This window comes from Aricia agestis, chromosome 9 (assembly GCF_905147365.1).
Source record: "Aricia agestis chromosome 9, ilAriAges1.1, whole genome shotgun sequence".
Taxonomy (NCBI): domain Eukaryota; kingdom Metazoa; phylum Arthropoda; class Insecta; order Lepidoptera; family Lycaenidae; genus Aricia; species Aricia agestis.
The window spans coordinates 13,133,567-13,159,772 of NC_056414.1; the positions used below are offsets into that span (position 1 = coordinate 13,133,567).

General features: G+C 34.6%; 2 protein-coding genes across 6 annotated transcripts in view; one reads left to right on the forward strand and one right to left on the reverse strand.

The window, feature by feature from the left end:
• Positions 1–389: 389 nt before the first annotated feature.
• LOC121730704 lies at positions 390–5,596 on the reverse strand. The gene is made up of 3 exons (XM_042119843.1): positions 5,591–5,596; positions 1,364–1,454; positions 390–605 (listed from the first exon to the last, which is right to left on the reverse strand). The coding sequence occupies exons 1-3, from the start codon at positions 5,594–5,596 to the stop codon at positions 391–393; spliced, it is 312 nt and encodes a 103-aa protein (XP_041975777.1). The 3' UTR covers position 390.
• LOC121730156 (cytosolic carboxypeptidase 1-like) overlaps positions 3,519–26,206 on the forward strand; it is an 82,121-nt gene continuing 59,433 nt past the window's right edge. The window contains exons 1-12 of one of the 5 annotated variants that reach the window (XM_042119062.1): positions 3,519–3,581; positions 4,492–4,628; positions 5,657–5,791; positions 22,465–22,547; positions 22,749–22,839; positions 22,919–22,996; positions 23,613–23,780; positions 24,063–24,194; positions 24,307–24,438; positions 24,979–25,122; positions 25,259–25,456; positions 25,876–26,122. In XM_042119062.1, coding sequence (XP_041974996.1) covers positions 5,665–5,791; positions 22,465–22,547; positions 22,749–22,839; positions 22,919–22,996; positions 23,613–23,780; positions 24,063–24,194; positions 24,307–24,438; positions 24,979–25,122; positions 25,259–25,456; positions 25,876–26,122 — 1,400 coding nt within the window. In that variant the 5' untranslated portion in view covers positions 3,519–3,581; positions 4,492–4,628; positions 5,657–5,664. The remainder of the gene's footprint in view (positions 3,582–4,491; positions 4,629–5,656; positions 5,792–22,464; positions 22,548–22,748; positions 22,840–22,918; positions 22,997–23,612; positions 23,781–24,062; positions 24,195–24,306; positions 24,439–24,978; positions 25,123–25,258; positions 25,457–25,875; positions 26,123–26,206) is intronic. The other 4 variants (XM_042119063.1, XM_042119064.1, XM_042119066.1 and 1 more) reach the window with 4 other exon arrangements.

Below are 26,206 nucleotides of genomic sequence, written 5' to 3' on the forward strand. Positions count from 1 at the left end.
TAACTCGATAAATATACAACATTTTAAAAATCTGCTTACTAGCAGATCGGTCCCTTGGTAATAGAATTTTACATTATTAATTAAAATATTGAATCAGTTGAATGCAACGTTTTAAAAAGAAATGAAATATTCGTGAAAATTAGATACATCTTTGTAATTTTTCCCTATCGATAAAATTTTAAAGTAAGTACTTATCGTGTTTTCGCTAGTACGGACATTCACAAATATAATGTGATACTAGTACATTAAATGTTTAAAAACTTATAACACGCCTCTTTTTTGTCGGGGGTTAGAAATGAAGCCTAGCTTATTACCATCTTATTTGCTTTAATCGCCAAAAATCAAACACATGAAATACTCGTATAATTTATTTCCTCCAAAAACTCCATTCTACGTTTCAGGTCTTTTATTGGGGTCACCGCCAGCGGGCGGGAAGAACACCTTCTCCACCTTCTCTTGGTACAGCTCCACGAAGGTTTTGGGGACGTTCGGATGGAGGGGGTGGCTGCCTCCAAGGTACACGTTTGACCAGAGGTTCTTGAAGAACTGCAGGAATAAACGCAGCGACTTCATCTGCGGCATTTTTGCAGCATCCGCAAAGTTACCTGGTAAATGTTTGTTATTGACAATCGGCAGCTCCAGGTAAGTAACAGGAGCACTGACAACCCTTGGATAAAAGGGTATTACAACCATTTGAAAAAAAATGGTCTTTTTAATTTACGTCTTAAATATTCGGCAGCCTAAATATAAAAAGCTTTTAATATTATCAAGCAAAAGCAATAAGACAATCCTAAGTGATTTCTTATTAAGTTATTACAAATGGAAAGGTTGATAGATAACGAACCAAATATTAGCATAGACCTAGACGAAGAGTTACGCAATATCATAAGCATACAAAGTGTAATAAAAAAATTGCCTAGGGGCAATCAAGCACAATTTTACGGACACCCTTATTAAAATAAACAACAAAAAATTGGATTCATTTTTAAGCACAATTTGTAAGCGTAGCAAGCGTACAAGGCAATAGCATTTATGTGATCCTCAAGGGTCTGTAACCACAGGTTGGGAAACACTGCTTTAGGGTATGTATGAGTCCTCTGTATAGAGTTCACTCTGAAAGTAGCAATGCATTAAAATGTGTTGTCATATTTTAATTTCATACAATTTTCAATTTCTAATACTTTTTGTCGTTTTCGTAGATGTGCTACGCCGTAGACCTAAATCATTGTCAATCGAAACTTACGGCATATTTATTTTAAACTATTTTAAGTATTATTGCCAAGTAGTGGTATAAAACCAATAATCACATAGAGTAAAATACTTTACAGTATTGTTAAAATACTTAATATTTACAAATCCTTACCAACCCCTCCGCCTGGTTGCTGTCTTTTAACTCGAATATGCTGTGTTATTTCGTGCTCATGTTCACAAATAATTATACTCTTGTTTGCTACCTGCTTTGTATTTAAATATAAAAAAAAATGCTGTCAAAATCAAATTAAAAAGTTATGCATAATTATTGTCAAAACAATAGTGATGTACCGAATTAACATAGTTTGATATCGATGTTATAATTTATTAAAGATTTTAATCGACGCTAAATGATAGACGTTTTTACTGTATCTAATAATCTAGAATCTAGACAAATTAGTCGTAAAATATTACCAAATTTCCAGGAAATGCGCAAACGAATTCACAAACGGTCAAAAACATCATAAAATTGACGATGTACATTACGTAATTCTAAACGAGACCGATCGTCCAATCAAATGAAAATTGCAATGAAAATGCACTGCAGTATATATCGTTTTATATAAATGCAGTTGTTTTATACAACGTCGTTATTATAAACCACGCATTGTCTCAAAACAAGCATAATGATACAAACATTAATCATTCATCACATAAATTCAAAACATTATTTTAAGATCAGCAATAAGTACCCTTATCTAAAAATTATAATAAATCTACATCAATACTCTCTGGTACTCTCCTACGTGATTTGCCCAATCATTTGTAGTGTAACCATCATTTTTATTTTAACCAATTCTATTCAACGGCGTTTTTGTTTGTTCATTATGCAATCAAAATCACTGATGGGTTAATAAAATCCTGTCAAAAAAGCCTCATGAACCGGGCGTTAGAAAGTTGGAAAATTGGCATTATTGAGAAAAAATCTACACGCAATTTCGGTTTAACGTCTCGCGTAGTTTTTATCTGGAAAACGCCGTAAGAAAATTTAATAATCAATACTTTGAGTATTTGGCTAACTTTATATTATGCACCCCAAACGTATGTACTGATAGTATATTTTAACTTCTTTCGCTTCATTAAAATATTAATACGTTTATTTTTTTAATGCTGTAAAATCAGTCCTCTTACAGAAAATAAATACTTGAGTATTTGGCTTATTTTATATTATAAACCCTACAGTTGTGAAAGATGATAGTATACTTCAATTTCTTCCACTTCGTTATAATATTACTACGTATATTTTTTTATTAGTCCTCTCAAAGCAAACAACATGGTCAACCTACTTGACGTGAGTACTTGTCACTTGATTACAATCGTCGGCGATCATCAAGTGACATTTGCCGCCGAACCACTGCTGACATTTACACCTAACTAGTTCAATGCCTATCGATAAAAATTAAATAGATCCAGTTGAAAAAACGTCCGTGGCTATCTGCGTACTACTTGACCTTTCTTTTCTTTTCCGTTGGGAAAATGCGATCACGCATCCCCGGCAGTCTGGATGGAACCCCAACGATGTTCCTGCTTTTCCGCTGCAGAGCCACGGGATAAGCGGAGTACACAACCGCGACGTGTACAACTTGGCCTGTTGCAATAAATAAATTCAGTTGAACAAACTTATGTGGCTTTGTAGGTATCACTTGGCTTGGCTGGTTCCCCGTCTACGATACTGACCGTACATATCAAGCAGATGGTTAATATAAAATTCAGTTCAAATTGCAACGTGACGCGTCGATGCAATGCGATGCATTTTTAATGAACCTTTCCAAACTGAACTTCATTTACAATATAAGAAGATGCACTTGAAAAGATGTGTATACGTATAATATAACTGTTCCAAATTAAAATGGATTATATAATATTATGCATTACAACGTCTGGCGACCGCCATTGCAACGTAAAGACCTGACTTTAATGTTTCTGCATGAAAAATAATAAAATGTTGATATCCTGAAACTTTTAGGAAATCTAAATTTTATTATTTTTCTACGGATTGACAAATATTAAAGACATTTGTGCAAAAAGCTATTGCAAAATGTTTGCAAATAAGTAGCCATAAAGGAGTATCCATTTAATATTTCAATGTAATCGATAAGTGTGTGAGGTATAACGTAGTGATTATATTCTCTTTGTGAGGTATGCCCTAGGCTAGACTGAGTCTAGACTTGTCACGTTGACTTCAATTTGTCTGTGATTGACAACGTCAATCTCTTTGGTGATATTATTTATTACTTACAATCATTCACATTTTTGGTACCGTAACGCCGGAACGGAAGTAAACTGAAATAACAAATCACAAAATTATCGTTATTTGTACATATTTTAAGGTAATTTATGTATTGGGCAATGTTTAAAGTTTTAAAAATGTTATTTATCGAGATCTCCGTTTTTCTCAATGAGTTTTTGTTTTTTAGTTTGTTTAGGGTTTGCCTGATGGCGGCAAATGATAATATTAATATATGATTAATGTAATCTACTAACCTATTTAAAGGAAAGGAAACCAGAAAATGAAGAATAGCAATGAGTAGGTATAGCTTATTGCTATTTGCAGCAAATTGGCAGCAAATCATACAAATTATCATATTATAAATATTTTTTAAGGAAGACGATATTATGATAAACACTATTTGATATATAAAAGCCGGTTAATTTTATGCTTTAGTGGTGATATAAAAATAAATTATTTCCGAAACATATAAAGATTTAAAGAATATATTATGGCTTGCAGGATATTAAAATCATAAAGTAAATACAACACACATAAATGCCTGTTTCTTTTCTGCACAAGAATCATGTATGGCAAAGCAAATAAGTTTTCAAGTAATTACATTATATTATTTATTTACACTCTAGGCTCAGAGTTCAACTCTAGAGTCTAGACTAATAGGTTTACCCTTTACTTTAGATTTACTATTGTATATTTACTATTGTATAATATTTAAGTTGAAATTGTAGATTGTTTGTCGAAAAAAACATACTTACTTGAATTTATAATTTATACTGTTGTTGATTGTAACAATCTCGATTGAGGAAAAACGATTTTTGTTTACTGCTGCAGTGCTAATAGAAGAACAATAGCTTACGACATCCCAACCAAGTCCCTACTCCCTTGACCCTAGTCTATACAATATCACCCTCCATCTATGTCGATGCCTGATATTTTTTTCTAAATTAAAATTTGCTCAAGCAGTTTTCACGTTTAAATATTATGATGTTCATTTAGTGAAATGCCCTCAGTGTGAATGCCGCCAAATTGATTTGCCGAAGAGCCGCCCCCGCCGCCGCAGTCGGCCGCCGGTCGCCGCGCGGCACGGAGCTCCTAGTCCCACACTGTACACTCCACTATACCACTGAGAAAAGGACGAAAAACTCACGTACGTTGTATCCCATAACGTAACACTAGTATAGTTCAGTGTGGCATTCTCTTAACACTCATTCGTTACCTAGAAAACTTTGTCATTTGTAAATTGTTACGAGTTATATGGCAAATGATTCGTATTTTAGTTTCTTTACAAACATACGGTAGTATTTCAGCACTTTAGTGACATTCATAAAATCGCGCGTTGTATGACACATACCACAAGTGTATTCACTAAACAATCACAAATCACGATGCTACAACACTTTCACTTTTGTGCCTTTGCAGAACTTTTCATGTTTGTGTAGTATGCTAACCAGAATATTCATAGTATAGTTTGTATTCTGTAATAATCTCTACGTTCTTTTCATTTCATACATTAAACATAGAAGCCATACAAAAAATAGGTAATGTTAGTAAAGTAAATCTAAATAGTAAAATATACTTAACACCTATTGTCTCGGCTGGCATATGATTCGTTATGTTTACAAGAAATAATGCGAGATGTTCTTGGATGAAGTTCAGTAACCTCTGTTGACCTAATCGTTGCAATTTTAGTCGATATCTTTGGCGGCTGACATTGTATCCCTATCGGAAAAAAGAATCGATCGGAAACATGTGATATTATGTGAATACTGAATTACTAAATAAAACCAAATAACTACTAAGTACTGACTACTGACTTATGGCTTACCCATCTTTAACCTTCAGTCAACATACAGCTGTTGATTTTTGTTGATAGTACAGCAAACAAACGCTGACTTTTTATCTTTCATTTTGAATTTTTCGCAACTCAGTAACTTCGGCGGGTAAATTACCATCCTGATGTAACTTTAGCGGAGGCCTAATCCCCTACCCTATTCCCTTCCTTACCCTCCCATATTCCCTGCAGCTCTTTGGATGTTGCGAGTGAGACGGATGTTGCTTTCTATCAGGTGACCCGTTTGATCGACCCTTATTTCATAAAAAAAAACTTACATCCATAATAACTAATAAGAATTCTGTTACCTAACACGTTTCCTGTACATGACACTCTATTTCCAGCATCTCGCATGGCGGACGAGAATGCCGTGGACTGCTTGTTTGAGAGGCTGCGCCTGTACCAGCCGCGCTCGCCAGAGGCCGCGGAGCTGGCGCGCGGGGTCGCCTCCCGCATCAACACCCGCCTCACCTCGCACGGTAAACCTCCACGATGTTACACCACCCTGGTAGCATCATCAGCAATCAATCAACTTGATACTGTTCGAGAGGCTGCGCCTGTACCAGCCGCGCTCGCCAGAGGCCGCGGAGCTGGCGCGCGGGGTCGCCTCCCGCATTAACAACCGCCTCACCTCGCACGGTAATCCTCTCAGATGTTATACCACCCTGGTAGAATCTTCATGAATCACGACTGTTTGTGAGCTGCAGCGCCTGTAACAGCCGCGCTCGCCGTAGGCGGCTGAGTAGTGCGCGCCGTCACGCACGTTAAACCTCAATGTTATGCCATCCGGGTAGCAAGCGTCGCCTCCTCTATCTTATACTATCCTGGTAAAGTCGTAATTTGGTTTAAATTCGAAAAACAAAAAAACAAAATTCGTCTCCAACTTGAACACTTAACATGCTGGTAGTTAATAGGGGAATTGTGCTTAAAAGATGGCATAGTCAGATAAGATCACACATCGGCAAAATACGATAAAATAATAATTGTGGTCAGAGTCTTTCCTTATGGTTATTATGGACATGGATCCCCATATTATATCAGATAGATCCTACATACCCCGGCCGTTGTCTTCAATCCGCCGGAGACGTGCAATCTTTTCCCTATGTAAAATAAAGGTCTCGCTCATTCATTACAATATTATTATTATTGTTTTTAATCAACATTTTTTCGGTTATAATGAGAAATGATAATAATTTCTATCGTCTACATCGAATTTCAAAGTCAATAATCGAATCGCAAAAACATAAACATTAAACAGTGCCGATAATAACTCACGAATTAATGGCACTAAAATACTATAGTTTGTGCGTTTTAAGATGATATGGGTGACACACATAGAGTATACATTATAGCAAGCTTTAGAGTGCTTCTAACAAGGTATGAACTGTAAGCACGAGTGTGAACATATTTTCCTATAAGCGTCTTAGGATGGCGCATGGAACATCACTAGACTTGCGTTATACGTTTGACAAGTATCTATAGAACTTCTGCTTACGATCGGCACAACGGGAAACGAGCGATGCGCGCGCTCTATAGCTTGCTAATGTATACTCTAAGGTAACACACAGTAATTGACAATAATAGGGAAGTTACCTAAGAAAATTAATCGATAATTTAAAAATATCGAATCACTTCGTAAAGGAATTGCAATCGAAATTATCGATTTCGTACTGACGCTTCAGAGTGGCGCCGGCGATTTAAAATGCCCGCCCTTTTTATCGATTTGATTTCGATTCAACAGTGTCAATCTCTATTGGCATAAGTTCCATTTCATGCATCTGACATTTTTCAAATATTTTCGTAACAATAATTTTCACAGTTAAAATTTATAATTTTATATTAATAAGTTAGCATTTAGCAACTTTTAATTTTTATTCATTTACAATTATAGGAAACATTTGTTTTTGTAGATGGAATATAATTTATTACATTTTGATTTTTTTTTTGTTTTCTTGTAAAAAAAACCCGTAGCAAGGAATATGAGAAGTGTCACCCATATCATCTTAAAACGCACAAACTATAATAAAACGACTCTATGACGTCACCGCCTTGGTTCATTTCTAAATTAGATTACCACATTCTAGATCATAATGTAACGAAGCGACGTCTAAAACCTTGGTTACGATATTTTATTTCCTAGAGTCTAGACTAATAAAAATTGCATTCGATTTGATAAGTTTCGCATCCGCTGTAGCAACCAAAAGTGATTAATAGTTTTGATAGTCCTTTCGAATACTTTTACATCCTTAATTGTAATTCAATATTTCATTATGTTTAATTAAACGAATTAAATTTAAGGCACTTGGTGAATGATACATTATTGCAAACACTTTTTTACTTGAAATAATATTACTTATATTCTTCTAAATTAGAATCTTTTAAATTCAAATTAACGCTTCAACTCCCAAGCGGTGGCCGGGAGAACAATAGATTTCCAAGAATTCGCGATCGAAAGATTAAATGCAAATTGTTTACAAATTAAAATATTAATAACATGAAAAACAATATTTACATTTCGTTCCAACAGTTACCAGTTGCAAAGCGTACGTCTATACAAAATTATTAATGTTTTGATCCATACATTTTTATCTTGCAGTTGCTACGTGCTCTTGGCACTCCACCAAATCTTTGACAGTTTCTTTCACTCTCATCCAGAAACATTTAAAAAGTATTGCAACGCCCCAAATGCCATTTTGTGGCTACTTCGTAGTAAACTAGCTCTTTTCTTCGTGTAAGTAATTTATTTCTTAGATAGGTGATATTTAAATGTTGATCATGTTGTTTTGAAGGAAGTTATATCGAATACAAAACTATAATTCCACTCTTTGCGAGTGAAGACTCAATAAAAATTTGTTCACATCACAACAAATGTTAGAACTATTAATCAAGTCGAGCATGTTTTTGAACGCTTCGTTCGTAATTCAAACTCCAAACTTCCGAGTACAAACAGCGAAACAATCATTAACCTGAAAACTATAATTAGAGTTATGACTTATGACCGAAATCTACACAAGTCTTGATAGTTTAGTGGAGTATGTTAGGTTTGAATTCGGCTGGCTTAAATGTTATATAACAGATCTAATAGTCAACAGACCTATAATTCCACTCTTTGCGAGTGAAGACTCAATAAAAATTTGTTCACATCACAACAAATGTTAGAACTATTAATCAAGTCGAGCATGTTTTTGAACGCTTCGTTCGTAATTCAAACTCCAAACTTCCGAGTACAAACAGCGAAACAATCATTAACCTGAAAACTATAATTAGAGTTATGACTTATGACCGAAATCTACACAAGTCTTGATAGTTTAGTGGAGTATGTTAGGTTTGAATTCGGCTGGCTTAAATGTTATATAACAGATCTAATAGTCAACAGACCTAGGCTGCGTTCCAGAAGACGTTAATTTTGACCAAAACGCTCAAAACGTACCCTTCTGCCGTTCCATTTGACGACCGCGGTCGTGTTGATCGCGACTATGGCGTCACTCATGACGTCATCATTTTCGCTCAAAACGACCCTCGACGAAGATGGGTCAAAGTGGTCGTTCTAGTTTTTTTTTTTAATTTTAACGTAACTATATCGCGAAAGCCATGTTCGGAAAGTTTTGATGAGAGAGTAGAGACAAAAAAAACTTCATATTATTTCATTACTAAAAATATTTTAATTGAAATATTATAATATTAAATAATATTTAAGTAATAAAATATTTTGATTGGAAAAGAAATTGTTTTAAATGAATGGTCAAATGATTTCTTATAAAATATATTAAGTACTAATTTTCGTCTCTCCTGAGTCGTACCTGTTGACTTAGTATTACGCGGTATTGTTACTTAAAAACTTTATGTGACAATAGTCAATATGCAAAGTATGTGGTTTGTTATTGAAATATGATTCAATGTGAAAACTGAAATATAATAAAAGTTTAACTATATTAAAATATGATTACTTATGTAAAAAATGTAATACTAAAAACGAAACAAATATATTATTATGTATTTTATTTGTAAAATAAAATATGTAACTATAAACAATTACTTTTATTTACGACTTCAAGAAAAGGATCGTAATATCCAAGTTCTGTTCAATGTAAGTATGTATAAAAAAATATTATATGTTCTTTTTTTAAACTTTTCTCAAAACGCTCCATAATCCGTTCCACTTGGGTTTGTATCACTGACGCTCACATGCTAGTGGAACGGGAAAAACTACGGTTTTGAGCGTGAGCATTTTTAACGTCATCTGGAACGTGGGGATAGTGTGCCGAGTGTGAGTTTTTTGTTTGACATTCGATCGTGATGCGTTTGGCGTTTACTAAGATTTTGTATGAGAGCAGGCCTCACTCCCGTGAGCATCGCTAGGTGGCGCTGTACAAATCCCATACAAATCTTGGTAAACGCCAAACGCGTTCACGATCGAATGTGAAACAAAAACTCACACTCGGGCCTCAGCAATAAAATCAAGCGATATACATGGTGACATTCAAATTCTAAATATTTTATACGTGGGAGAGCCATGCTTCGGTGCGAATGGGCCGGCTCGACCGGATAAATACCACGTTCTCACAGAAAACCGGCGTGAAACAACGCTTACGCTGTGTTTCGCCGAGTGAGTGAGTTTACCGGAGGCCCAATCCCCTAACCCCTACCCTATTCCCTTGCCTACCCTCAACTATTCCCTTCTCTTCCCTACCCCCCCCTATTACCCTATTCCCTCTTAAAAGGCCGGCAACGCACTTGCAGCTCTTCTGATGCTGCGAGTGTCCATGGGCGACGGAAGTTGCTTTCCATCAGGTGACCCGTTTGCTCGTTTGCCCCCTTATTTCATTAAAAAAAATCTGTACTTTAAAAGTTAAGAGGGAACGCGAGTGCAGTAGTTTAAACGAAGAAACTATTGCCATCACGCTTCACTCTGCGCATTGTGTATTTAGTATTGTGATAGAGACAGATACAGTAATTCCTCCTTAAAAATTATAGGGCCTATCTATACATATAATTATTATTTTTATAAATATCTTCAGGAAGAGTGAGTCTATGCCTCTACGTTTTTATTTTATCTTAAAGATCTTTTAAATTTGTTTTATGGTCGATGGATTGGGAGGTACGCTGCATTAATTTTTAGCGATTTTTGAAGGGTCATATTTTTTATTAGTAAATTTAGAAAAAATCCAGCGTAGAGGCAAAGCTTTAATTTAACAGATCCCAAAATTGTATAAAACATCATTTGTCTAGACGCATTGTCCAGGGAGTAAATTGGGAAATACTTTTGTATAGAAAAACAGTGTTAGCGTTTCCTCTTAACCTTCAAGCGGGCGCGCGCTATTTTGTAACGGCAGTGGTCGCGCGTAACCTAAAAGACGTCGTAGGTGAATTCGGGAAACAAAACACTTTTCATTCAACATTATTTATTATTTCATAAAGGGTTTGGGTAATATTGGCGTCATTTTAAAATCTCGCGGCCACTCACCAAATTGACATATTATGAAAGAACGTATCAAGGGGAGTAAACTTTATTATGGGGGACATACAGCTAAACTATATCGGAGCCGAGATATTAGGCATTTTAAGTTCGTATTTTCAACTAAACGTAAATTCAATCATAACATGAATATTCAGGAAAATACAAAAAAACGGTGTTATTTATTAGCTCAAAGCCTTCCTTGATAAATGGGCTATCCAACACAAAAAGATTTTTTCAAATCGAACAAGCAGTTCCTGAGATTAGCACTTTCAAACACACATGTTTGTGTGTTTGAAAGTGCTAATCTCAGGAACTCCAGCTTCATAATATTAGTATACAGGTTATAACAATACTAAGTGATAATACTTTAGGGTGTGTACTGGTGTATGAGTCTCGTTTATAGAGTTTACTGTAAAAGTAGTAGCGCTGAAAGAGAACATATTTTTTTTTCACTTTTGTATGGGGAAACTTTTTACGCCAGGATGCTTTGCCTATGCAGAAAGGAACACGGTCGGGTTTTAGTGGGTACTGGGTAGCACGGAGCTAATACAAAGGTGGGTAGAGCCAATTTCCCGATCTAAAAAAAATAATGCAAATCACAAAAAAAAAACAGAGTGAACTCTATACAAGGGACACATAATAAATTGATATTTACCCTAACTAAAGTATTATCACTTATATTACAACCTGTAGATATAATTACATAGATAAACAAGAACAATTAATTATTCATTTCATCATTTATTTTTAATCTTAGTTATTCGTACATTTTAGAAAATGACTTAACCATTTAACATACAATGCGTTTTTTAACAATTTATTAAAAATATATAAAAATGCAAATTAATTTTTTCTTGAATTTCTTAAAGAGTGATGTTTTGATTTTTTTATATTTTTTGTGTAAGTAGATAGTTAATCTTCTTATATTATAAAAATGGATTTTCAAATCTGTTAGTCGCGCTAAAACTCGAAAACGGCTGAACGGATTGGGCTGATTTTAGTCTTAAAATATTCATAGAAGTCCAGGGAAGGTTTTAAAGTGACACGAAGTTCACCGGGACAGCTCGTATTCTATAAAACATTCCTGCAGCTGTACAATTCTATAATGAGCCGGGAAGTAGATTAAAAGCTGGACTGAAAATTCTGCCGAAATCTGGTGGCGTCGCGCGTCATACTACTTTGCATACTGCAAAATTCGCTAAATAGTGGAAATAATCGACATTATATTATGGGAAAAACACCCTAGAGACATTTTACCCACAACACATAAATACACAAGAACAATAATTATAATTGCCTAATATTGCATTCGGCCCTTTGAAAATCACTGTCTAATGAAATGTAGTCTCAAGTCTGGCTATATTTTAGTCGAACGAGAGTTAAACCCAGAGTGAAAATATCTATAAAAATTATATTCATATTTGACGCGGACGAAGTCGTGGGCAATAGTTAGTGAGAAATATATATCCAACAGATTAATATACCATTTCTACGCCTGTTTGTTAAGGATAACTTCATAAAGTAACGTAATTACTATTGATTTTGTGAACATAAGGTGCAAAAATAAATATACTAAAATAATCGTAGCTCAGCTTCGATATTACTTAGAACAATTTTTATTACTAATATATGTTTGTCTAATGTAGTGCTACAAAATAGTTATGGTTTGATCCCTGGCCGCTAGAAAAAAGAATGACGCCACAGGTCCATACAAAGTTACCCAATGCCCTTTAATTATTACTCATTTTAAAAGTAAACAGTTCACTCAGAAAATTAAGTGTATTTTTAGTAAAAACTTAATTATAAAATCCGGTGATCCAAAGTATCTTGTGTGAACAGCGGCAGAAAAAGTGATCGGAATTTTCTTATCCTAGTTCCAAATTTTTCTTCATCTAGCAATAACACTCGGTGTTATCAGTCAACGACGACTTAGTTTTATAAATAAACATAGAACTTGCCTCAATTATATGAAAACTACATAAAAATTATAAGAAAGGCGCGCGGAGTCTTTTAGACGCCGGCGCCGAGACGAAAACAATTGAGGTCCTTGCTGCAAAGGGCGTGCGGAGAGTAAGTTTAAGCTATTTATTTTGTAGATAGATAAATTATGAAAAGCTACTGATATAATGATACAGATTCAACGAGAAATGTCGATAATATCAACGAAAATGTATTGAGAGGAGTCGATTCGACGCCGCGCGACCGCTTGAAGGTTAATAGACTGTCTAATTTTAATCTCAGTACGTAATACGTATGCCATTTTTAGGGTTCCATAGTCAATTACAAAAAACCCTTATAGTTTCGATCTGTCCATCCGTCTGTCTGTCCGTCTGTCTGTGTGTCCACGGTTTTGCTCAGAGACTATACAGGTGTAACAAAAATAAGTGATAATACTTTAGGGTGTGTACGTGTTCCTTGTAGAGAGTTCACTGTGAAAGCAGCAGCGCTGAAAGACCAAAAATTTTTTTCACTTTTGTATGGGTAAACTCGTGACGCTCGGGCCCTTGCTCATACAAAAGTGAAAAAAAAAATCATCTTTCAGCGCTGCTACTTTCACAGTGAATTCTCTACAAGGAACACGTACACGTCCTAAAGTATTATCACTTATTTTTGTTACACACTGTATAATAATATAGGACCTACAACGCTGTAATTTGGCATGAATGCACATAATATTAATGATGCCGACAAAATGGTACATGAAATCTTAAAAAAATATTTTTTATGGTACCTTCCCTACGCGGATGATTTTTTTTTCGCGCATTTGATTCATTTGATAACTGATGTTACCACTTAAGTACTAATGCACGAATCTATGTATATGCCGTTGGATTATTTGATAAATCGAATGTTCGCGAAAATTCTAAGGATTTTTCGAAAACACGGATAATTAGATAATGGTGATATCAAATCATCCCACGACATAATATATAAAACTCAAAGGTGACTGACATGGTAAACCACTGGACCGATCGGGCTGAAATTTGGCATGCAGGTAGATGTTATGACGTAGGCATCCGCTAAGAAAGGATTTTGATCAATTCCACCCCCAAGGGCTTAAAATATCGGATGAAAGTTTGTATATAATAATACTTCTTAACGCGAGCGAAGCCGCGGGCAAAAGCTCGTTACGAAATAAAGACATCAGCGAGCCTGAGATAAGAGTGGCATAAATATTCAAAAGACGACAAAATTACGAAATATTGCCTTTACGCCGTAACGTCATGTTGTCTTATTAATGATGATGTTGTTTGCCAAATAGATCGATATCTTCAGTCGTACATCCGCATAAGAAACACAATTTAAATGTATTAAAAGCAAACAAAATTAAAATAATTGAAAACTAACAATAAAATCCTTATTTTACTCGGCCACTTTGCGAGTACTCTGTAAAAATGTTTATTGTGCCATTTCGTCGATTTCATTATTGTTTGTATGCCAAATTACATTGAAGTATGTATTAACAGTCTCTTATGAAAGTGGCAAAGCAAATGTGTAATTGATAATTACTTTAAAATGAATTTTTCATGTTTCAATGTGTTTTGTGTATGTAAAAATTTACTACATTATAGCAAAATTTTTACGTGGAATAGATTCGGCCCTAAGGGCCTTATCACACTGGCGACCAGCGAGCGACTCGAAAGCGACGTGACTGCGCAGCGCACACGCCGCGATGACGCGCTGCACGCTGCACGCAGCTTGCCTTCGGCGTTTTGGACACTCAGCAGCAAAATGGATTCTGACGTCACTCGTTAGACGAGTCTACTATATAATATAATAATAATCTGTATAGACGAGTGTACAAAATGGCGTCCACGCCACGCCGCGACGACGCTGCGCTGTCGCGACGTGCACGCCGCACAGTCGCGGCGTGTGCGCTGCGCAGTCGCGCCGCTCTCAAATTGCTCGCCAATCGCCAGTGTTATAAGGCACTAAGCTATAACAAATTTAGGAAATTAAAAAAAAAAAAAATTTCGAATAAATAAGGACAAAAATGAAAATTACATTACATATTATCGTGCTATATGAAACTTTTATTCCCACGACTCATTTTCGGTATCACTTAAACAATAATATCGCGCCATTTAACTTTTATAGAGACGAAACACGCAACAAAATATACTATCATATTTTATCATGATATAATCTGTGGTAGCGTAGCTTTGATTACAACAAACATTTTCACTACAGTAGTTCTGTCAAGGGATAATAATTTTTGGTAAAGTGTCTTTTCCCGAGTTTTGAAATAATTGCTGGCAGACTGTACGTGATTGGTTCAAAGTAAAAACATTTTTTTTGTGTGGTATTATACACCACACCACGTATTGCGATTTGGTCTAATAGAATTGAGATTATATTCTTAATCTAGCCCCAAAAATTTGGCTACAGAATTTTCTACTCTGTTATAATACCACACCTCCATAAAAAACATAAGCAACATTACCATGTCCTAATGCAGGGTTTCTCAAAGCAGTGGAACGCAAACACCTACTGGTTTATTATTCGCAGTAAGATGCAAGTGATGGTACAATGGGCACCTAATACGGGCCACTGGAGTCATGTTAAATTTTCTGAAGGGAAGTTTGTCAGTTAAAGGTTTCGCTTAAGCCGACGCCTTGATAATTTGGCTGTAGCGATATCGATTTTTCTCAGCAATGACTAAAGCTAAGAAATGAAGTTCATTGTCAGTATTCATCATGACGTCTTTATCTTTGAATTACCCATAGCATAACACGCTTGGTCAACTTTTATAACACAGAATAATCAATCAAAAAGACCTCTGTAAAAAAAGGGATTCTTACTTTTACCAACAGAGGAGAGTGATTTAAGCTTCCAAAATTTGTACATAAATTGGTTCCTGCATACTCTTTAATTTGCCTATAGCTTATATGGGCTTACGCCCTTTCCATTTTTGCTGCTTCAAAAAAATGGAAAAGGCCCGGTCTGTCATAGAAAACAAGCAATCTAAAACATATCCAATAACGCTTTTTACTTTAACGCGGCGTCATCGTCACCTTAAGAACCGGGGTTCGTGCAGTGAAAATTTTGAGAAACCCTGTCTTATTAGGTACCTGCAATATTTAGAACGTGTTGCAGGGGTATCGCGTGTTAGGCGACTATTTACAGATATGGTGCACCCCTAAATCAGCGTGCATCGTGCCCTCGCCAAGTGTTACCATTAATTTGTTATCGGAAATTCCATATTAGCTACATTTTAATCAGCGCCATCGGTACCAGGCTCCTTCACTATGTATATTCTTAATCAGCGATTACGCGATATGAGTCCACACTGGTCCACACTGTAGTAATTTTATTTAAGTGTTGCTGTATTAAAAAATATTTTGTCATATTTATAGTATTTGAGGAGTAGGTACATCACTCGGAAAATACCGTACAAATCATAGCCTTTTGTATTAAAAAAATTAAGGAAATGCAAATCTGTTCGAAATTCAAAATAATTTAAATTTTACCCAAAAAACAAAATAAGATTGACCCAAAATAAATGGAGCTATTTTAAATAATTATCACCTACTAACAGAGACCAGATATTTATTACTCTATGCTACTAATTAGTGATCCTATAATTATTGAATCCAATAAAATAATTTACTTAATTATTCAGCAAATTAAACAAATTACTATAATTAATCTAAATCTAGATGTTTACGCATTAATTTGCGAGATTTCGATCTAAATTTAGCTCGACATAATAATTATTTCGCCTTGACATTGGCTCAGGCTGGCGCTCGCCAGCATGTCCGGATTGTATGACCTATGAGATCCCTGTGGAAATACTTAGGAATATATGTTTGGCTCGATGTTCTCAGATTCAAGAAGGAAAATTAAAAAAATATTAAAATTAAATAAATTTAAAACAGACGTCAATTTAAAATTAAATAAGAAAGAAGATAATTGGATGAGTCTAAATAACCTGTCGTCATAATATAATAAGTATAAGACTTTTATGAAATGAAATGAATCATAGTAATTGTAGCACATGGTAAGAATATCGTCAGTGTACGTAATATAATAGGTATTGATGTATTAAGGATAGCAAGTTCTTGCTATAATTTCCGTAAACATGATGATATAGTTAAAAGTTTTATTTGGATCATCTATATAAAATAAGAAAATAAACAAAACGTATAGGTATCAAAATACAAAAAAAAATGCAGCTGCTTAAGAAGTTAACTTCAAAATTATTTAAAAGTTAAGTAATGCGGATTGGTAACCATAATTATAAATTAATACAAAAGAGAAAGATACGATACTATAAGCAACTAAACGACCACAGTGGAGCTAATTAATAATATACCAATTTACAACAAATGACAATTAGTTGTAAAATTACAAATTTTCTGATTGATGGCTGCCAGATCTGCGCACGCGCACGCCACTTGTCATGTAGTTCGTGCCAGCGAAGCGGACACAGACGCAGCTGGAGACAGCGACAAATATTCCAGGAAGTGTATAGTACTAATTATAACTTTGGACATTGTAGTGGATCTAGATACAGTAAACCATAAACATAAAATTATTGTAAAACTCAAAGAACTTAAAGTTTTAAAAACGAAATGAAAATTACGAATGAGTTGAAATAAGAAATGCGGCATTAGACAATCTTAAAAAAAATACAACAACTTGAAAAACTTCAACAAATGCAGCCGTTGATAGAAGCGTAACAATTATGTATGTATATAAATGGTATGGCCAAACTTAGAATCCAGATTTGCAAAACTTGGGGAGTTCAGGTTGACCTAGACATTTGGGTTTATTGATCATAATTAAAAATGATGTAATAGCGGCCGCCTGGCATCGCTCCAGTAGACCCCTTTCCACATAGAAACTGCTAAATGCTATAAATATTGTTTTACAGTCTTTGGTTATTTATGAATGGCTCGGTAACGTCCACTTATTTAGTGCGACGTGATATTTACTTTTATCATAACCGTAAATCAAAGTTTTAGTTCGACTTTACGCTGTGTGTCATTAGAGAGACTTTTTCTTCTTAAGATCTGGCAAAGATTACTGACTTGACTAACTACTAACTTTCTTTCAAACACCATTTGTTACGAAAGCCAAATAAACTTAATAATTAATTTTATTGCTTTTTTTACTTTTTGTTAATGTCGAATTTTAATTTCACAAAGGAGCATAAATCGGAGCCATTGGTTCTTAACTTTACTATTTGTCAGCCCTTCTGCTCTTTTTGACAAGTTTACAATATGTTATGTGACGAACTGGAACAAGTTATTGATTCCCATTCATACCGTCTATCGTGGCAATGTTCCAAGGGTATATTTTACTTCCTTTTACTATGTCCGGTATAAAATCTAATCTTACACATCTTTTATGGAATACAAAGATTTTATCTTTTATAACATTTAAAAAGTATATTATGGTGCTGCTGCAGGTGACTTTGTTCAAAGAAAATTCCTCAATAACACTTATTTTTTTCCTTTTTTTTATTGCCTACAGGAAATGCCGTTAGCTCAAGATTGTTTTGCATTTAATCAAAATTAGTCCAACAATTTTGGAGGCTGTTGGATATGAGCAAAGGATACCTCTTCACTTTCTATAGCTAACCAGAGGAAACATTTAGGTCAATAAATGCATTTTAAAAACATAAAACCGACTTCAAAATTATACGTAATTGAGAATTATAACTCCCTATCTCCAAAACTACTCAACCGATTTTAATTAAACTTGCACTGTTCCCTAAGTTGAACAATATCTAGTACAACAAAAAAAGAATTACTGAAATCGGAATGGTAGATTAGATTTATGTTTGTGTTCGCATATCTACACAAAAATGTATACAAACATAAAACATATATATATATGTTTTATGTTTGTATACATACATACCTACATACACTTTTGAAATTTGACACATTTGTTCAGACGCTGATATTATAATTCTGTCTACTCTGCTGATATGGATTAACATATACGAAAATTGGGCAGTTCTGGAAATATTACATACATACGCGTCGAATTAATAACCTCCTTGTTTCAAGTCGGTTAAAAATGCGTAATAATTGGTTTACACCTCAACTCGCTACATACCTGATACCACCCCCCTTTATACCCCCCAATTTTATTATGAACAATGGTAGATTCAATTAAAATTGACAAACAATCGCAGTAACCTATAGGCTAGAATACACGTGGAAATCATGCATGTACTTCCGGCATTCCGTTATATGTTGTCGAAACGGATCAATAGAGTATTAAATGCCAAAATATGTCACCTTTGTAATTTAATTAATGGCATGCCTCAAGAATTCAGTAATGATCTGATTATAATACTTATATTATAATTGAGATGCAAGTATAAAGTTGTGTAAATAATAGAAATCGTTATGTGTTAAGAGGAGTCCACACCGCCGTTTTTCCATACAAACGTTGTCCCCTGTTTCCTCCCTGGATAATGCCGGTAGAGTTATGATTTTTTTTCCTGAATATCTATGGCCACTATTAGCATGTCCCTATGTTTTCTTTTTTTTCATAATTTTATTATTCAAAAAGATAAGAACGTCCAAAAACCCAAAAAAATGGCCAGATTTTCCTCTTTGTTCAAACGCCCAGAAAACAAAACTGGCTAAAATATACAAAAAAAATAAAACATAGGAACACAGCTCAATCCTTGCCTTAATTCTTAATGAAAAAAGTACTTAAATCGGTTAAGTTTTGGAGAAGGAATCAGCGGACAACGAATCGAAGATTTTCTGTTCTTTTATTAGAACTTTTGTCGTGTTGTCTCTATCGCGCTCTGCGGTGGGAGGCTTGAGATTGGGGAGACAGCAATACATTTTCAAATACCTATTTTCAATTTCTCTCGCTGGAGTATCCTCTTAAGGGTAGCGTTCTTATTTTAAGCGGTCGGGACTTTTGACTTGAATGGAAGATACTTTTGAGTTATAGTTAATCTATATATTAATACGTGAGAGAAAAACTTTGTAACCCTTTTTACGAAAAATGGTGAAACGTAGGTGCATGAAATTTCGCACAGTTATAGTTTATATGGTGAAGGAGTGCATCGAGCTAATATTATTTTAAAATTATGTTTTTATCATATATATTTTTAACAAATAAAACGGTACACACACTACGACACTACTACTAGGAAAAATGACAGATTTTTGAGTGACAAGCCTATACATACGAATTATAATCTTTTATTTATGGTTGAAGTCTGTTGACAACAAGTTGACAAATTGAAAATGGATTATTGTTTTTTTTATTTAATTTTAGATACTATTAGACAATGCTTAAACGGCCAGTCTGAGATCAGCTGAGTCCCAGAGACAAGAATTGAAAAAAACTACGATGAAGTCAATATTTTTTACAAAATATAGTCCTAATGTCGTTGCAAGTAAGGTCGAATTTCGACCATTGGGCGATCTCTAGTATGCTTAAAAAGATGACACGAAGAACGTTTTATATATTATTATTTTTTTAGATCCAATTAAAAATTAGGAAAATCTCCAGATACTACTGTTTCCGTAGTTCGGTAGCGCTGGCACCTAATAAAATGTATAATTAAATTGTCTCTTCCAACCTTGATGCAGAATGCATGTCACGATACCACCACTTTTGGTGTCTAATTCAAGGCAGTAGACTAGCATTAAAACAATGTGATCTTGACTTTTAATCAAAGTTTTAATACCAAACAAGAATTAGTCCAAGGATTTGTTAAAGCTGTTTTGCCTACTTAAAACTTCACCTTTCCAGGGCTAACTGACATAATAATTGTTCTTTCATCTACAAACCTATTTAGTACCAAAGACTTTAATACGTAGTGCCTATATTTAGTAATATGTGTTAAAAACGAAAATAATCTTGCTTTTTAGGGTTCCGTAGCCAAATGGCAAAATACGGAACCCTTATAGATTCGTCATATCGGTCTGTCCGTCCGTATGTCACAGCCACTTTTCTCCGAAACTATAAGAGCTATACCATTGAAACTTGGTAAGTAGATGTAGTCTGTGAACCGCTTTAAAATTTTGATACAAAAATAGAAAAATTATTAAAAATTGTATGGTTCCCATAGGTACATCTTAAACTTTTTTTTCATTTAACCTATGCGTGTGGGGTATCTATGGATAGGTCTTCAAAAATCATTTTGATGTTTCTATATCAGTTTTTCTAACCTAAATAGTTTGCGAGAATGACTCTTCCAAAGTGGTAAAATGTGTGTCCCTCCCCCCTCTAACTTTCTAAAAAAAACATGATATACATTACTATAAAAACTACCAACGAAAATTGTTTTGAACAAGATCTAGCAAGTAGTTTTTTATGCGACATTACCATCCCTATAAGCTAGAATGTGGCATGAGACAGGGCGGGTTAAGCTCACCTGTCCTATTTAACCTCTATATAAACGGACTGATTGAGGAGCTCAGCAAGCAGCATGTTGGTTGCCATGTTGATGGAGTATGTTTTAATAACATAAATTATGCGAATGACATGGTCTTGCTGAGTGCCTCAGTCTGTGGTCTTAAAAAGCTACTTGATATTTGTCAGCGTTACGCAGCGGAGCATGGGCTGATTTATAATAGTAAAAAGAGTCAGTACATGGTCTTTCATAGTGGAACCAGAAAGGTGGATACAGTGCCGACTATTTTACTAAATGGTGTTCCTTTGGTTAGGGTAGAGAAGTTTAAATACTTAGGACACATTGTGACGTCCACTTTGAAAGACGACCCTGATATCGAAAGGGAGCGAAGGGCGCTGTCAGTTAGGGCGAACATGGTTGTCAGGAGGTTTGCGAGATGCTCGTTAGAAGTAAAAATGACGTTGTTTAGAGCCTTTTGTACATCCTTCTACACTTGCAGCCTCTGGGCAGCATATACGCAAAGGGCCTACAGCGCCCTTCGCGTCCAATATTATAACGCGTTCAGGGTGCTGGTGGGGCTCCCCCGCTGGTGCAGCGCTTCGGCGATGTTCGCGTGCGCACGAGTGGACTGTTTCTTTGCCACAATGCGCAGGCGAACGTCGTCACTGATGCGGCGCATGCGGGGGGGCTCCAACGGCATGCTGGCCGCGCTCTGTGAACGCCCTGATAACCCGTATATTAGTCACTGCTGTCGCATGCATGCAGAATACAGACCAAAATAATTATTATTTAAATATTATGTAAGTATGCTTATGTGACTTTTGTTTGTAATTTTTTAATCTTGTACGTATATGAGTCTGGGATACTTGAAATAAATGATTATTATTATTATTATTATTAATGGTAAACCTTAATTTAACTTTCATTTAATCAACTGAAATATAAAAATAAATCAAAAACCTTTTAATTTCATAAAAAAAACCTTATTGCTACTACGGTACCCTTCATGGTCGAGTCCAACTCGCACTTGGTCGATTTTTTTTTTATTAAATACACATAATATCTATCATCACAGGTGATCAAATCAAGAACTTAAAATTTATAGTTATAAAGTACGTACTCGAGGAGTTTATTCAAGACGCATTCAACAATAAATTTTAATGGTGAAATTCAACTACAATATATTTATAACTTGAAATAAACCATCGCACGCGGGCGGCAACAATTCACTTGGCGACAGCTTAAATCCCCTAATAGACGTTTCGCTTTTGAAATTTTGAAATTCATCTTGACTAAAGAACCAGTTTAAAATACAGTAACCTTATGACATTAATTAAAAATATTTGTTTCAGATAAACTGATACGTCAGAACACTTTAGATAAACTTTGGTGCAAACAAACTGGAGCTGTCCAAATATTACTGTCAATATTAGAGGTAAGTACACGATTAAACCAATAATATTAATTATTAAACTCATAAGTCATAACATTACAATATTAGAATTAATAATTCTTTATTAAGTAACTAACAATAAGATCACACATGCATATATTTATCACGAAGAATTCGCTGGACATTTTCAAATTCAAAATGAAAATTTTCTTTTTTTTAACTTACAACTTTAATAAATTTCAGAATTCCAGAGACAACATTACTTCTAGTTACATAACATCAATATTGAGAGATGTTTTATGTCTAAAACAAGGAAAAGGAAAAAAATGTTCAGGTAATGCCAAATATAATTATTGTAAGTTTTTAAACAGATGATAAGCGTAAGCATTCACTTTTGTGATTCAAAAACTTAGTCACTACAGAAGCTGCGGGAAAGAAGAAAGAGGTCAAAAAGGCAGGGAAAGAGAATGTAGCGCCTAATAGTAAAAGGGGTATGTTAGTGAGTGGCGCTTAGCGGAGTTGCTGATATCCACCTAATACTGCTTACGCTTAACACGAACTTTAATATTGTTTTTAAAGGCATATCATACTTTGTAAAAGCACTAAACACTGAAACGCCTCTCCTCCTACACACCTTTGTATATTTTAATCTTCAACATTGGACTACTTACCTGACCTTGTCATTTGTGTGAATGTCCCTTTCTATTCATGTACAATATGTCATACTCAAAAGATGCAATTAATTACTAAGGACAATATTACAGTTGCAATAAATAACATCTGATTGCGTAATTTTGATTAAAAGCAAATAGATTAATTTGGCTTATTAAATTTAATGAATTTAGGATGCACAAGTAAAGCACGATTAATAAAAACAGAATTCGAACTATAGGTACTAATAAAATAGTAGTGGCGTAAATCTGATTTAAGTAATCAGTCCTAAAGACTTAATGTTTCTTAAAAGTAATTATTAACTAATACTAGACTGATAATAATTCATAATCTTCAAGGAATAAAAGTTAAACTTAACGAAAAGACTTAATGGTGTATTGTGGAGCACAACTAAAAAGGTTACAAAATATTTTTGAATGAATGTAAATGTTTCAGCCAACAATCTAGCTAGGCAACAATGTTGTCAACATTTTATATCGCTAAATGGCACGCAAGTTATGCTCCGAGCATTACTCGCCACGCACAGCAAGCGGGACGGAAACGTAAATACAGAACTGATGCAGCAAGATATTGTGTGGACTCTAGCAGCTTTAGCACCAAAAGGTACATCCAAGACAATAAAACTAGTATAAACTAAAAACTTGCCTGTATTATGACATGTCATAATACAGTCAAGTTATGAATTAATGTCAAAGTAAACACGAATCTAATGACAAATCTCAAGCTAAAATCAATCAAGCAGTTCAAGCTACAGAACATGCCAAACTATTATACAAACATGCTTACATATTACACATACTCTCGAAAACATCATCCTTCTGGCGCAGTCAGTTACAAAATAGGCTGAAACAATAACGTTGCTTCATAAAATATTTCATTTTTCAGATGGAAAATTCGCTATTAAAGTCAGAATGCTAGGATGCGTCAGAACGATGCACCTCATACTAAAAGGGCATTTAACTGATAACAAAATTATATTTCCTTTGCTCGTTATAATGAAGCAGCTTTCTAAAAACGGTAAGTCTTAAAAAAATATTTTGTAAAACAGATTTTATTATATAAAATAAAAAAAATATGATTTAAGCTTATAAGGAAGATATTTAAGGAGATGTTTGTTTTTAATTTACAGCTGTAACCACATCGATTCTGGTCCGGGATGGAATAGTAGCTACATACGATCGTCTCCTAGGAAGCATGGGCTTTATACCAACTGCTAGGCTACGACTCTGTCTAGATGCTATAGATTATTTTAGTAAAAACAGTTGAGTATACACTAGAATTTCATACGGCACCAGTACAAAATGAGAACTGCTATGATTCAAGTCATGACAAGATCATTGTGACGTTGGCAATTTGTATGATTTGTAATGTATGTTAACGAAATAGATCGAAAGCAAAGATTGAATGTTAATGAATACACAAACACACATGATTGTCTAGAAAATATAAGTCACCATTTTCACATACTGTTTACATAATATTACAAATGCCGTCTATTTAAGTAAAAAAATGGTATTATTTTTGTTATTTAATAGGCATAACATCATAACTTTTGTAAATAATATATTTGCTGGTTAATTCTTTTTCAGTGATTCAAAACGGTGTCTATCGCTATATGTTTCACTCACAGTTTCGATGCACTCAAAAGCACTTACAAGCCTCTTTTACTGTTACGGTGCTTAGAAAGATCCTTGAAAGTATGAAAATTATGATGATAAAACAGTTATTGCTCTTTCAAAGCGCCCTAATGTTGATGAGGCTTTAGAACGTTCAATGAATGATACATTCGTGACTGACACAGAGGTATGCTGCATGCAGATCGTGAAGACTGGTCTGTGTAGTGTTCTCCTCCGAGTGTTTGACAAGTGGGACCGGTACGAGGGCCGCATGAGGCTGAAAATTTGTGCGCACATACTGCAAACCTTAAAACACGTCTGCAATATAAGTACGTATGCACTATTTGAATACTTCAGAGTTATTACTGTTGTTGTTACTTAGAAAGTAATCAACTTCTTATTATTCTTTAAGAGTAAGCTTCTTGTTGTTTTTTAAGAGATATGATTTTTATTTCAATATTCTAGAGTCTGGTCGTCGAGCTTTGTGTACGAAAAAGCATGTGCAAACTCTGCATAGATTTTGTTCCCAATGTCCTGATGAGCCGGAATTTGATGGCCTCCTGGGTCGTGTGTGTTCTGTGATAAGTTTATGTCTACGACATCAGGCTTTGCCAGTACCTGCCAGTAGCCCAGCTGTGTTCAACTTGGACCCTATTATCAAAGGTAAATTTCATCTCCTCCTAAATTTATTCTATTAATTTCCGAAAAAGATTGGTCCGGGTTCCCTAGAACATTTTTTTTATTACTATCTTTATTACATTGTCCTACAAATAGAACAATCCATAGTTTAGGACCATGAAATCGAAATATTAAATCCTCTCTATCTGTGTTAGCTACCACTTTCGAAAAGAGGAAATTGTTGTTCATCTTATCAAAACGAAGCTACTCACGTAAAATTAGCTTGATAGTAATGAAAAAAATTTTCAAGGGAAATAATTTGTGAGTTGTGACCCAACTCCTCAAATTGTGATGCCTGCTAATTTATAATAGCAAACAGACCCAAAAGGTGTTTTACCTATTGCTCTTTGAAATTCTTCAGTTAAATTTAGTGAAACTAATAATTTAGTTTTATATACTTACAGGTACTAATACTTCTTGGCCGTGCCTAGAAGATGATGATGATGGAGCAAATTCAGATGCAAAGTCGGTGAACTCGGACATAGATGACGAGGGACAAGACACAGATGATTATCTTAGTTCCAATGCCTCGTTTGAAGAATCTGATTCAAAGACTGATGAAATAGGTAAAATCGAGAAAAACAGAAAAGAAAGCATTCAAAGTGCGCTGTGGATTAATTCTAATGAAAGAGACTTAGAAGATTTAAAAAAGTATGTATTGTTGTTCGAACACATTATGGAAAATTATTATGGTGACATTTAAATTTCCAAAACATTTATAACACATTAGTTTAA

Bases quoted from the DNA above. Each gene is read 5' to 3' on its own strand.
- LOC121730704 (XM_042119843.1), bottom strand. The intron at 606-1,363 runs GTAAGGATTTGT...AACATTTACCAG, and splicing joins GCAACCAGGCGGAGGGGTTG to GTAACTTTGCGGATGCTGCA.